Consider the following 10,984-nt stretch of genomic DNA (forward strand, 5'->3'; position numbering starts at 1 on the left):
ATGCAAATGGTGGGTATTCATCCTTTCTGATGGCTGAGTAATATTCCATTGTATACATGGACCACCTCTTCTTTATCCATTCATCTGTTTTCCTTCCACAGTTTGGCTATTGTGGGCATTGCTGCTATGAACATGGGGATGCATGTGCCCCTTCTTTTCACTACATCTGTGTCTTTGGGGTAAATACCTAGTAGGGCAATTGCTGGGTCATAGGGTAGCTCTATTTTTAACATCTTGAGGAACCTCCATACAGTTTTCGAGAGTAGCTGTACCAGCTTGCATTCCCACCAACAGCATAAGAGGGTTCTCCTTTCTCCACATCCTCGCCAACATTTGTTGTTTCCTGCCTTGTTAATTTTTGCCATTCTAACTGGTGTAAGGTGGTATCTCAATGTGGTTTTGATTTGAGTTTCCCTGATGGCTAATGATGTTGAACATTTTTTCATGTGTCTGGTAGCCATTTGTATGTCTTTGGAGAAGTGTCTGTTCATGTCTTCTGCCCATTTTTTGACTCGATTATTTGTTTTTTGGGTGCTGAGTTTGAGAAATTCTTTATAGATCTCGGACACCAGCCCTTTATCTGTAGTGTCATTTGCAAATATCTTCTCCCATTCCGTGGGCTGCCTCTTGATTTTGTTGACTGTTTCCTTTGCTGTGCAGAAGCTTTTTATCTTGATGAAGTCCCAGAAGTTCATTTTTGCTTTTGTTTCCCTTGTCTTTGGAGACGTGTCTTGAAAGACGGTTGCTGTGGCTGATGTCAAGGAGGTTACTGCCTATGTTCTCCCCTAGGATTTTGATGGATTTCTGTCTGACATTGAGGTCTTTCATCCTAAATGCCTCTTCTTTAGAGAAGTTGTCCCTGAATCTCTAGCCCAAATGAGAACCTGCTCTTACAGCACTAATTGTATTCATAATGATGTGTTTCCTGGTGTAATTATGAGCTTGGTGTCTGTCTCCCCCACTAAAGCAGGAGCGTCCACGAAGGCAGTATTTGGCTAGTATTTCTTCAAGGAACAAATGAATGAGGACACCAGGCTCATTGGGCTGGAGACCAGAATGCAGGTCCCCACTGTCTGGGGGGCAGAGCAGGACCCATGATAGCAGGTGCCAACGAGAAGGGCTCTCCCCAGAGGTCTGAAAAGATCCCCTAGCCACTCACCCGTGCCCCCTCCTGGCCCACCTGCCGCCCACACACACAGCCGGACCCGGAGCACTAGAACACTGCAGCTTTATTGATTGAAACAACCGCGTCCGCAACTAGAGGTTACATCTGGGGGACTTGGGGGTGAAAGAAGGACAAAGAGGTTGGGGTGGAGACAGAGAGCAAGGCAAAGGGGTGAGGATGGGGTCGTCTGACTAGAACAACCCCAAGACCTTTCACCCATGAATGAGGGTCTCCTGTTGTGCTTTTACCTTGGTGGTGGGGTGGGCCTGGGCATGGAAGGGTTGGCTTTTCTCTCAAGTCTGGGAGGCCTCAGGGCTGGAACAGTCCCCTCCTTCCCCTGCCCCTTCTCCTGGGTTGGGGATAAAGGCCTTGGTGAGCTGGCCACCTGGGGCAGGAAGGATGCTTGGAGACCGCTGGGGCAGAGGGGCCAGCAGAGTTGAGCTGAGACGGTGATTATGGGGGTGGGGAGGTACTGGGAGGGAGGGCCCTCCTAGGGGGGCCTCTGGGAAATGAATTCAGGGGACACGAGGGAGGGGTGATGGTGGGCAAGTGCCATGTCTCTGACCTCAGCTTTCTCACCTGTACCATGGGGGCACTGGATTAGATGGTCTCTAAGGTCCCTTCCAGCTCTCAGGGTCAAGGGCTCCCTAGGAAGGAGTGGTCCTTCTGCCCCAGCACACACCCTCACACACATACACACACATACTCACACCCCCACACAGACCCCTTCAGCCTCACAGACACACACTCTCACACTCAGCACTGATCCAACAGAGAGGGGTGTGCTATCTTGCCTTTGGAAGTGGGGAGAGCTCCCCAGAGCCCAGAACTTGAACCCGTGGCCCTACAGGGACTCTCCAGAGCATGTTCATCCACCCCATTCCTTGGGACAGACCTTGGAAATACTGCCAAGCTCTCTGAGTCCAGGGAAAGGGAAACACAAGACTTTGTACCCTCTCACCCCATCCCTCTTGGTCCTTAGGGGGAAGCCCACAGGACAAGGACACCAGGACACACCGATCTTCCCTTGGAGCCCAGGCTCACGTGAAGACAGAGGGCCGGGGAGGGGAAACAGTCCCTTCTCTCTGGGAGCCTGGGCAGTAGCTAAAGCCAGTGTGGGCAGAGGGAGGCAGCGTGGGAGAAGCAGTGGCCTGGGATGAGAGGCCAGAATTTGGGGCAGGAGACAGCACCGCTCCTAGAGTAGGTGCCCGGTAAAATCTATAACATCTGTACCAGCGCCAGAAGACAGGGCAGGTGGACCAAGCCCGGCGCTGCTGCCTGGTAGGCGGCCTTGGCCCGCAGTGTGACAGCCCCAGGGTGGGAGCACCGGGCTTCCAAGGCTGGCTCCACCCCAACCGGCTGTGTGACCTTGGGCCAATCCGCCCCCTGCATCTTTCTCATTTACACAAGGAGGGGTTTGGCCCTCTGAGGCCCATTCCACCAGTGAGAGCCTGAGCCAGGGGCTTCCACCAAGCACAGGGAGAAAGGAGAATGAACGGGAAAGAGGCGGCAGGGTATCCCAGAGAAGGCAAGGTGGGAGGAGCATCCCGGGAGGCGGGGGCACGGTCTGCAGGCTTAGCTGGGTACCCCGGGGGGCTGCCCGCGGTCCCAGGGGCAGCACAGCCCAGCTGAGACTCCCCCTCTTCTGCCTGTACAGCACCTGGCCCCAGGGATCTCCCCGAGACATCAAACGGGGGAAACTGGAGTGAACAAACCCCAACACCTTGAGAGCTGACCCTGGACTCCCTGTTTTAAGGCCACAAAATGCCTCAGCCACCCTGACCCGGAGGGCGAGACTGCCACAGGGGAGACGCACCGGATCCAGCCAGCCTGGTCTCCCCTGGGCCGGGGGTCTTCATGGGCCACCCACCAGCGCACAGATGCTGACGCCCCCGGCCCAGGTGACATGACACAGACGTGCTGACTCACAGGCAGACACCAGACACACGAACACCGGGACACACAAAGACCCTTCCTCCTTGCAGACCCCATCCTCCCACACACAGACCGGCACACCCATCACACACTGTTAGTATTAGTACGCACAGACACACACACTCCCTGCAGACCTGCACACGCACACACACACACACACACGCACACAGGTACCAGCCTCGCCCATGCACACAGGAGGACCAAGGACCTCGGTGCCCCAAGGAGGAGGTGCCCGGTGCCATTCCTCTCTGCACCTCTGTACCCACCCCAGCAAGGGCGCAGAGGAAGCCCCTGGCAGGCCAGTGGTTCGCATTCCTGGGTTCTTCCAAGGAGCTGTTAAACATTTCTGATGCCAGGCTGCCCATCAGTCCAATTAAATCAGAACCTCTGGGGATAGGACCCAAGCATCCGTGCTTTCTAAAAGACCCTCTGGTGGTTCGATTCTGCAGCCAGGGCTGGAAGCACTGATTTATAGAATCCATTCCACTGGGCAAAGCCCGCGGTGATTCCCCTGTCAGGCCCACCTGTGCTGGGCATGAGGTTGGGATGGGCCGGGGGAAAAGGCTGGAAGACTCGGAGGAGGAGCTCACAGTCTAGTTGGGGCAACAGACCCTGCACAGATGGGACAATTAAGGAACAATACTCAGCAGACGGGATGGAAGTGCATTCTGGGAACCTGGAGCCACTCATTTTGGAGAGAGGCCTCGGCTGGGCTGGCAAGGCAGCCAGGCTGGTGGGGGGGGTCAGAAGGCCCCGCTCCAGGCCTGGCCCAGCCACCCCAGCTGTTGGTAACGACAGCACAAGCCACGGAGCAGTGAGAGGGGCCGCCTTCGCGTCGGTGCCCCGCCTGCCTCTTGGCCCTGCCCTGCTCCCCCTGCTGTCCCCTCCGAAGGCTCCAGGCCAAGCCCTGTAACACGCCCCACCGAAGGTGCTCGCATTTCAATAGGGTCGTCCGTAAGCTCTTTGTCATCCGTAGGGGATGAAAGGTAGAAATTCAGGCGGTGGCAGGCAGCTTGAGGCTACAGAATAGGGCTGCCAGTGGTATATTTGGCCAGCACCCCACACACATTCATGTCACTCGTGGAGGGGGCATGCATGCCGACGTCCCGCAGGCGCGCACTGAGCCAGGGGTTAGACCGGCCTCACAGACGGGTATGTGTAACTGCGCGTGCAGACTCCCATTTGCACACGCTCCTGCCCAGAGATGTACCCACAGTGCTACCCAGACACAGACAGGTGCACACGCGCGCGCACACACACGGCCACATGCACACGCGCATGAAGACTCACCCTGGAAGGGGCTGGGCCTCCTCTCTCCCATGGATGGTGGGGTGGGGTCACAAGGGTCTCACTAGATTCCACTGTGCCCACCTAGGCTCCCAACCCAGAACCCGAGGACAGGGAGCCCTTTCAGTTCGGGCATGAGCTCAGCTCCAGGGCAACAGGAGGCCTGCACCTGCCCTGCCCCCTGCCCCAGCTCTGCAAACCCCTCTGTCCCCCACTGGGCAGGGAAGGGAGCAGCCAACGAGATGGTGCTTTGCAGTGGAGGGGGAGCAGGGGCACCCCCTTGACACACACCCTCTTATCCAGGGCACCCCTTCCTGCCAAGTATAGAAGAAATGAAGGCTCCGCTCTACTCCCAAATACCATGGGGGCACAAACTCACAAAAAACAGGCCTTCTCCTCTGCTCCTCTCAAAGTCAAGCCTCAGCCCAGAAAATGGCTGGCCAGCACCCCACCCCCACGCCCCCAGCCCCGCTCCCTTGAGACGCAGGTGGGTGCTGAGGTTGGGCCAGCTGACTAGGGTGGAGATTGTGCTCTCAGGAATCCAGCTCCTTGTGGGGTGGGGTGGGGTGGGGTTAGATGGGGCAGGAGGGAAGGTGTCAGTCTTCAGACTGCCCAGGCCCAAGACCCTGTGCTGGGTCCCTCCGAAGGGGCAGGGTGGGGAGGATATGACGTCCAAGAACAAACAGGTCAAGGAATCAAGGTGACCTGGGGTCTCCACCTTCCAGCCCTTGCCCTGAAAACAAAGGGCGTGTGGCAGGTGCCTCGCCTCCCTCGCCACTGCCCGCAGAGGGACATTCACAGAGCTCACAAAGTACCCCGGGCCTCCTTTGACCCCAGCCTCCCTCATCCCAGGGAGTCCCAGAGTCCAGCCAAGGGTGGGGCTCCTGAGCCAGCTCCCCTTCTGGCTCCCTTCTGGTAAAGCCACTGGGCTGAGTTAGGAACGAGGGAAGGTCACCAGTTAGGAACAGGTGCAGCCAGGACAACGCCCACGTGGCGCCGAGGTCCCTGGGGTGGCAGATGCCATTCCGGCGAGTCCCTTGTCTCCGCAGAAAAGAAGGTGCTGGCCGGTCGGATAGAAACTTGTGCTTTAATATGTGTGTGTGTGTGTGCGTGTGAGTGTGTGCGTGTGTGCGTGTGTCAAACGACCGGCTCCAGGGCCTCAGCGCCGGGCCTCTGTCCTTGTTTCTCTGCTCATCCTTGCAGCCAATGCAGGCCCCCTCCCTGGCGGGCCGGCCCTGCCCCTGGGCACCCCGGCTGGTGGGGGTCAGTCTTTGGTACGATGCGGACACTTTGGTGTGCCGGGGGCGGGGTGGGGAGGCCACGCAGCTCTCATCATCTCTGCAATGCCAAGAGGAAGATGACCATGGGCCCCCAGAGCTGTGGGTGGGGCTGGCGGGGGGCTCCACTGCCCGGTATCACCACCACTGTGACAGGAGAGAGAAGGGACACAGGCCGGGGCCCTGGTCAGCTCGGTAGGGTCGGGGCCTAGCAAGCTGCCCCCTCTCTCGGGGGGGACCTAAAGGGGGACGCTGCCCTCACTGCACACAGACACACCCGTAAGCACAGATGTGAGGTTGGGTGGTGTGGGGCTTAACTTAAGCCTCCAGGGTCCAAATCCTGACTCTGCAGCTCACTAAGACACGGAGCAATTCACCTGACCTCTGTGGGCCTCAGTTTCCTCGTCTGTAAAATGAGTCCAATAGTCAGTGCCACCCCAGGGGGCTGTTGTCCTCACGACATGAGATCGTGCATATACAGCGTTTTGCACGCTGCCTGGTGCATGGTAATGACTCAATAAATCCCAGCTGTTACCATTGCAAACACCTGGATCTGGGGGGTGGGGCACACGTTCACATCTGCCCCCCCCCACTGCCCCCTCCCCACACACAGACATACCCAGACGCAGACAGAGGAGGCATCTGGGTACTGTAATAACTCAGTAAGTTCACGGGAGGGCACAGTTCTCATTGCGCTACAAATGCCCCATAACCTGAGCCAGGGTGGGGCCCAAGATGGGGCCCAAACACACCAGCCCCTGTTCACGTAGTCCCTGACACACGCATCCCATCACACAGTCACTCTGAACCCCCATTCAGCCCTGACACAGACAGATGCCTACCCACACCGCCCCCCCTACATTCGGCTCCTCCCTCCCTCCCTCCCTATCTTGCACCTTTATTGGGATCCATCTGCTTCCGGGGACACTCTCCCTTCTTCAGTGTGACGTCATCTATGGCGATATCCCCCAGGTAGCCAGAGCCTCGAACCCCCTCAAAAATAATCTGGGGTGGGGTCAGAGAGCAGAGAGCAGGGATTAGGGGATTCTTCCCAAGAGAGCCCCTAACCCCTTCCTTCCCCTCAGTCCACTTGGAAGCCCCCATACCCCCACCTGGGTTTCTCCCCAGCTCCCCGGAGGGAGCCCAGAGTCTTCCTAAGTGCTCCCTGGTCAGAGCACCGGCCTGAGGGCTGGGGGAGCCTGTGAGGGGCCCCCGGGCCCGCTGGACTCACCTGGAAGGGCCCGCTGGGTTTGATGGGCACATGCACCTGCTGCCACACATTGCCCTTATTGCCACTGAGGGACCAGGCATGCGTGTCCAGGCCCCCTTTGTTCCGGGACCGCACCAGGAGGTTGAGGGAGCCTGTGGTGGGGATGAAGAGAAGGGGGCAGTGAGGGTCTGGACAAGGCCCCCTCCCCCGCCACTGCCCACAGCACCAGCCCAGACTGGTTCACATCCCGTTATCCCCGGAGGGGGGCGAGGCGGCGAGGGGCACCTTCAACACGGGACAGAGACGACAGCAGCGGGCTTCAATTCATCAGGACGCCTGCAAATTTTCTTTCATTCCTTCCCTTCCTTTCTAATCAGCTGATCCCCCCCCCAACACACACACACACACACACACACGTACACACACACCATCCTTCTTCCTCTAAACAGGGGAGTTGTCCCAGGCAGTGGGGCCTATGACTGAGCACAGAGCAGGATTCCCAAAGCACACAGTGCACACCCCTGGCGTGGGATGATTTTTCTGGAAGCACAGGAATGGACTTTAAAACGTTTGATACTTAGATGTATGTTTTGAGAAATGAATAAAGGCGAGTCCTTCAAACTCACGATTTCTCTAATATTGACGCTTCGGACAATGCTAAGAAAAAGAGGGAGTTGCTTTAAAGAGAGATGTTGGTATTTGTGCCACATAGCCACGGGAAAAACAGAGGAAGTGAAACGCTGAGGGCATTTGCCTGTGGGTGCTGAGCTCGTGTGCCCACGGCCACAGGGGCCTGGAATTCTGGAGGTGCTGGGGCCCTGGAAAAGAGGGAGGGGATCGTGGCTTGGCAAAGGTGCCCAGGCCATGTCATGCCCCTTCTTGGCTCGTCCAGCCTGCCTCGAGCCCCCAGTGATACGAAGGATCTGGCTCAGAGGGAAGGGGGAATGAATCTTAGCACCTGGTGGCTGGCATTTCCATGGCGCTGTCCAGAGACAAAGCCACACCATCTGTGACACCAGATAGCAGACCCCCGGTGGGGGAGAGTCACCAAATGTTACCTGCCTGAGCTGAAAGGAGTTGGTCTGAAAGACACAAGGTCTGGGGACAGCTGGTTCTTAGAGCTGCCAGGTGGGCTGCGAGGGGAGGGAAGAGGAGGGAACAGGACAGCAAGAAACACCCCCTTCCCCAGCAGCAGGGCCAGGCCTGGGTGGGGACCCTTGCCAGCAGATGGACCCATGAGATGGCTATGGCCAGCTCCCAGTGGGCCGGGAGGTGCCACACAGGCTTCAATAGGCCCAAGCCCCAATGCCTTTCAGGCTCTTCACCAGCCCCAAAGGGACCCTCTCTCTTCCCCATCCTGGAGCTCTTCCACCCACCCCCGTTCTTATCCCCCTCAATTCCCACATCTTTTCTCCTTCCTCCACCACCCTGCCCCAAGGCCACTAATGGGGGGACCCCTCCTTTTCACTGCTTAACCAAAAATTGCTTCCCTAAGTACCCCATCAGCTCTAGGATCTCCCCTGCTCAGGGGCTTCCTGACAGCCTTTCATAGGGGTCAGCCAGGGTCCAAGACCTGCAAGCTCCCTGAAGGGTGGGCCTGCTCACTGTCTTCCCTACCTCCCTTGCCACCTGCAAAGCCAGAGTGAAATCTGTGCTGGAGCCTGGACAGACAGACTGCAGCTTCCCAACCTCTGGGCTTCTGCTCAGGCTTTTCCCACTGCTGGAGACTCCCTCCCCTACCACATTGCCCTGGCCAAATCCTTCCTGTGATTTGAGGCCTCTCTGAAACGCCATCTCCAGGCCCCAGACCACTCTCTGCTCCGTGGTGTGACAGTTAGCGGGGATTCACATCTTCTCCTCCCCGTCTGACTCTTTGAGGGAAGGTCTGCAGCAAGTTGCTATGGGTTCTAAACAATTACGTGCTGAATGAAAAACTGTTTATGATGGTCCTCACAACTGAAAGAGGACTTTCAGAGAAACTCATGGTTAGAAGTTTCTTTGGGGTTCGTGAACCTTAGGCCTCCCTATCATTCATTCGTTCAACTAATTGAGCCCCACTATGTGCCAGGCACTGTTCTAGACACGAGAGATACGTCAGTGAATAAGGCAAAGACCCCTGCCCTCCTAGAGATTACCTTCTATTGGTGATAAGCATTATAAAGCTAATAATGCAGGGAAAGGAATAAAGAGGTATTGAGGTGGGATTGTCAGGGACCTCTCTGAGGAGACCTGAATGAGGGAAGGGGGAGAATGTTCCAGGCCAGGGAACATCATGAGCAAAGTCCTCTTCGGCAGGAACCCGCCTCAAGTATTTCAAGAAAAGCAAGGAGACCAGTGTGCTCGCGACCTGAGTGGGAGCCAAGGCGAAAGTGGCAGAAAATGAGGTCAGAGAAGGAGGCAGGGGCCGGATCAGATACTGGAGGCCTAGACGAGATGGTGATGAAAGGGGCAGAGCAGGGGAGTAACGTGACTTGGGGCAGGGGGCCCCTCCACAGCATCCCTGCTAGAAAGCCCTCCTGTCCAGATCTGATGCTTACAGAGTCTTCCCCCGGTCAAATTCAAATCTGCCTTTGGCTTCTATATGTATATAGTGTTTCCGGAAACCTGCCCCCAGCTCTAGCGCAGTGATTGCCTTTGGGGAAGGGCTCTAGGTCGCAGGAGGACTGGGACGGGAGGGGGACTCTCATTACGCACCCTTTGTACCTCCTGACCCATGCAAAATACATGGCCTGTCTTAGTAAAGAAGTAAACAAACAAATAAATAAAAAATTTAAAAACTTGTCACTTTCTCCGCAGAGTCTTCCCTAATCAAGCCCCCAGCGCTGGTCCCTGTTCCCAGTTGTCTTGGCCACGTGGACACGTGTCACAACGGCCCCTCAGTCTTATCTGGTGCCATTAGCTGTTTAACGTCTGTCTCTCCCACTTGACCGTAGGTGCCAGGAGCATGGGGAACTGCTCTGCCCTGTTCATTGCAGCACCTGATGCCTGGCACAGAGCAGGAGCTGGGGAAGTGATGGCTGAATGATAAGTTCATTGATTCACGTGACTTCCCAGAGGGCGAATGCACGCCCACCCTTAGGAAGCCGGACTGCCCCTCATTGCTCACAAAGCGGCACCCTCCCAATCCTGTGTTCAGGGCTTGGGGGAGTCAGACAACTTGGGTTGCTGTGTGATCCTGGGGAAAATGCTGAACCTCTCTGATTTATATGGTAGTACCTCCCTCACCTGGTGCTTGTGAGAGATAATGGGACTACAGATGCAGAGCACCCAGGAAGTCACCAGGCACTTGACAGGTGCTCAATACAGACACCCTCTTAGCCTTTTTCGCCCTCTCCTCCAAGGCTTCCATCTTGTCCTGCTGGAGCTATCTTCTTTGCAGACTCAGGACAACCTCAGACAAGCTGGCTCTGGCTTCCTCCCTTGCCCAGATTCTGCCTACACCCCCTCCAAGGATTTGTCATTCAGCCAAGTTGGGAAGCCCAGGCCTCGCATGGGCCATGCCCAGCCTCCTGTGGACTCCCTCTCTCCTCCCTGCCCCAGCAACCCTTGGGCAGACTACCTGGTCCCCTGACTCACCGATGTGCTTCCCGTACATGTGGTAGAAAAAGGAGACGCAGTAGAACTTAGCGCTGGCATTGTACAAAGGACTCACCAAACGGGCTCGGTCCCCCAGCTCCCGGGGCCTTGATGTCTCGATGAACATGTAGTAGCCTGTTGGGGAGGGGGAGATGCACCAACAGCCTCCTCCTCACCCCACACAGGCCGCTTCCCGTCTGATTCCTTCACTGCCTTAACTTCACCTGACCCCAGGGGCCTCACCTATCCCACCTGGTCCTCCCCGCCTCACCGCCCGGCACAGGAGTCTAGGCCAGGAGTTTGAGCTCTAGTGCAGTTTCTCTTCTTCTGAGTCCCCATGAAGACAGAGTTGTGTCTCCCCCTCAAATTAGGGCTCCCTGAGGCAGGGCTGTGTCTCCCCTCAGACTGGGGCTCCCCCCTCAGACTGGGGCTCCCTGAGGGCAGGACTATGTCTCCCCCTCAGACTGGGGTCCCTGAGGGCAGGGCTGTGTCTCCCCCCTCAGACTGGGGCTCCCTGAGGGCAGGGCTGTGTCT

The 10,984-nt window shown here is 57.0% G+C and overlaps 1 protein-coding gene across 1 annotated transcript; it reads right to left on the reverse strand.

The window, feature by feature from the left end:
* Positions 1 to 5,455: 5,455 nt before the first annotated feature.
* On the reverse strand, positions 5,456 to 10,580 carry LOC102729349 (MAM domain-containing glycosylphosphatidylinositol anchor protein 1). Its single transcript, XM_031032130.1, has 4 exons — positions 10,451 to 10,580; positions 6,896 to 7,026; positions 6,561 to 6,669; positions 5,456 to 5,811 (listed from the first exon to the last, which is right to left on the reverse strand). The coding sequence occupies exons 1-4, from the start codon at positions 10,575 to 10,577 to the stop codon at positions 5,720 to 5,722; spliced, it is 459 nt and encodes a 152-aa protein (XP_030887990.1). The 5' UTR covers positions 10,578 to 10,580; the 3' UTR covers positions 5,456 to 5,719.
* Positions 10,581 to 10,984: the final 404 nt, after the last annotated feature.

This window comes from Leptonychotes weddellii, unplaced genomic scaffold (genome assembly GCF_054177405.1).
Source record: "Leptonychotes weddellii isolate Sample4059 unplaced genomic scaffold, ASM5417740v2 HiC_scaffold_5383, whole genome shotgun sequence".
Classification (NCBI taxonomy): Eukaryota; Metazoa; Chordata; class Mammalia; order Carnivora; family Phocidae; genus Leptonychotes; species Leptonychotes weddellii.

Bases quoted from the DNA above. Each gene is read 5' to 3' on its own strand.
- LOC102729349 (XM_031032130.1), bottom strand. From the start codon at position 10,577: ATGTTCATCGAGACATCAAGGCCCCGGGAGCTGGGGGACCGAGCCCGT. The intron at 7,027-10,450 runs GTGAGTCAGGGG...TCCCCACCACAG, and splicing joins CATGTACGGGAAGCACATCG to GCTCCCTCAACCTCCTGGTG. The intron at 6,670-6,895 runs GTGAGTCCAGCG...ACCCCACCCCAG, and splicing joins AACCCAGCGGGCCCTTCCAG to ATTATTTTTGAGGGGGTTCG.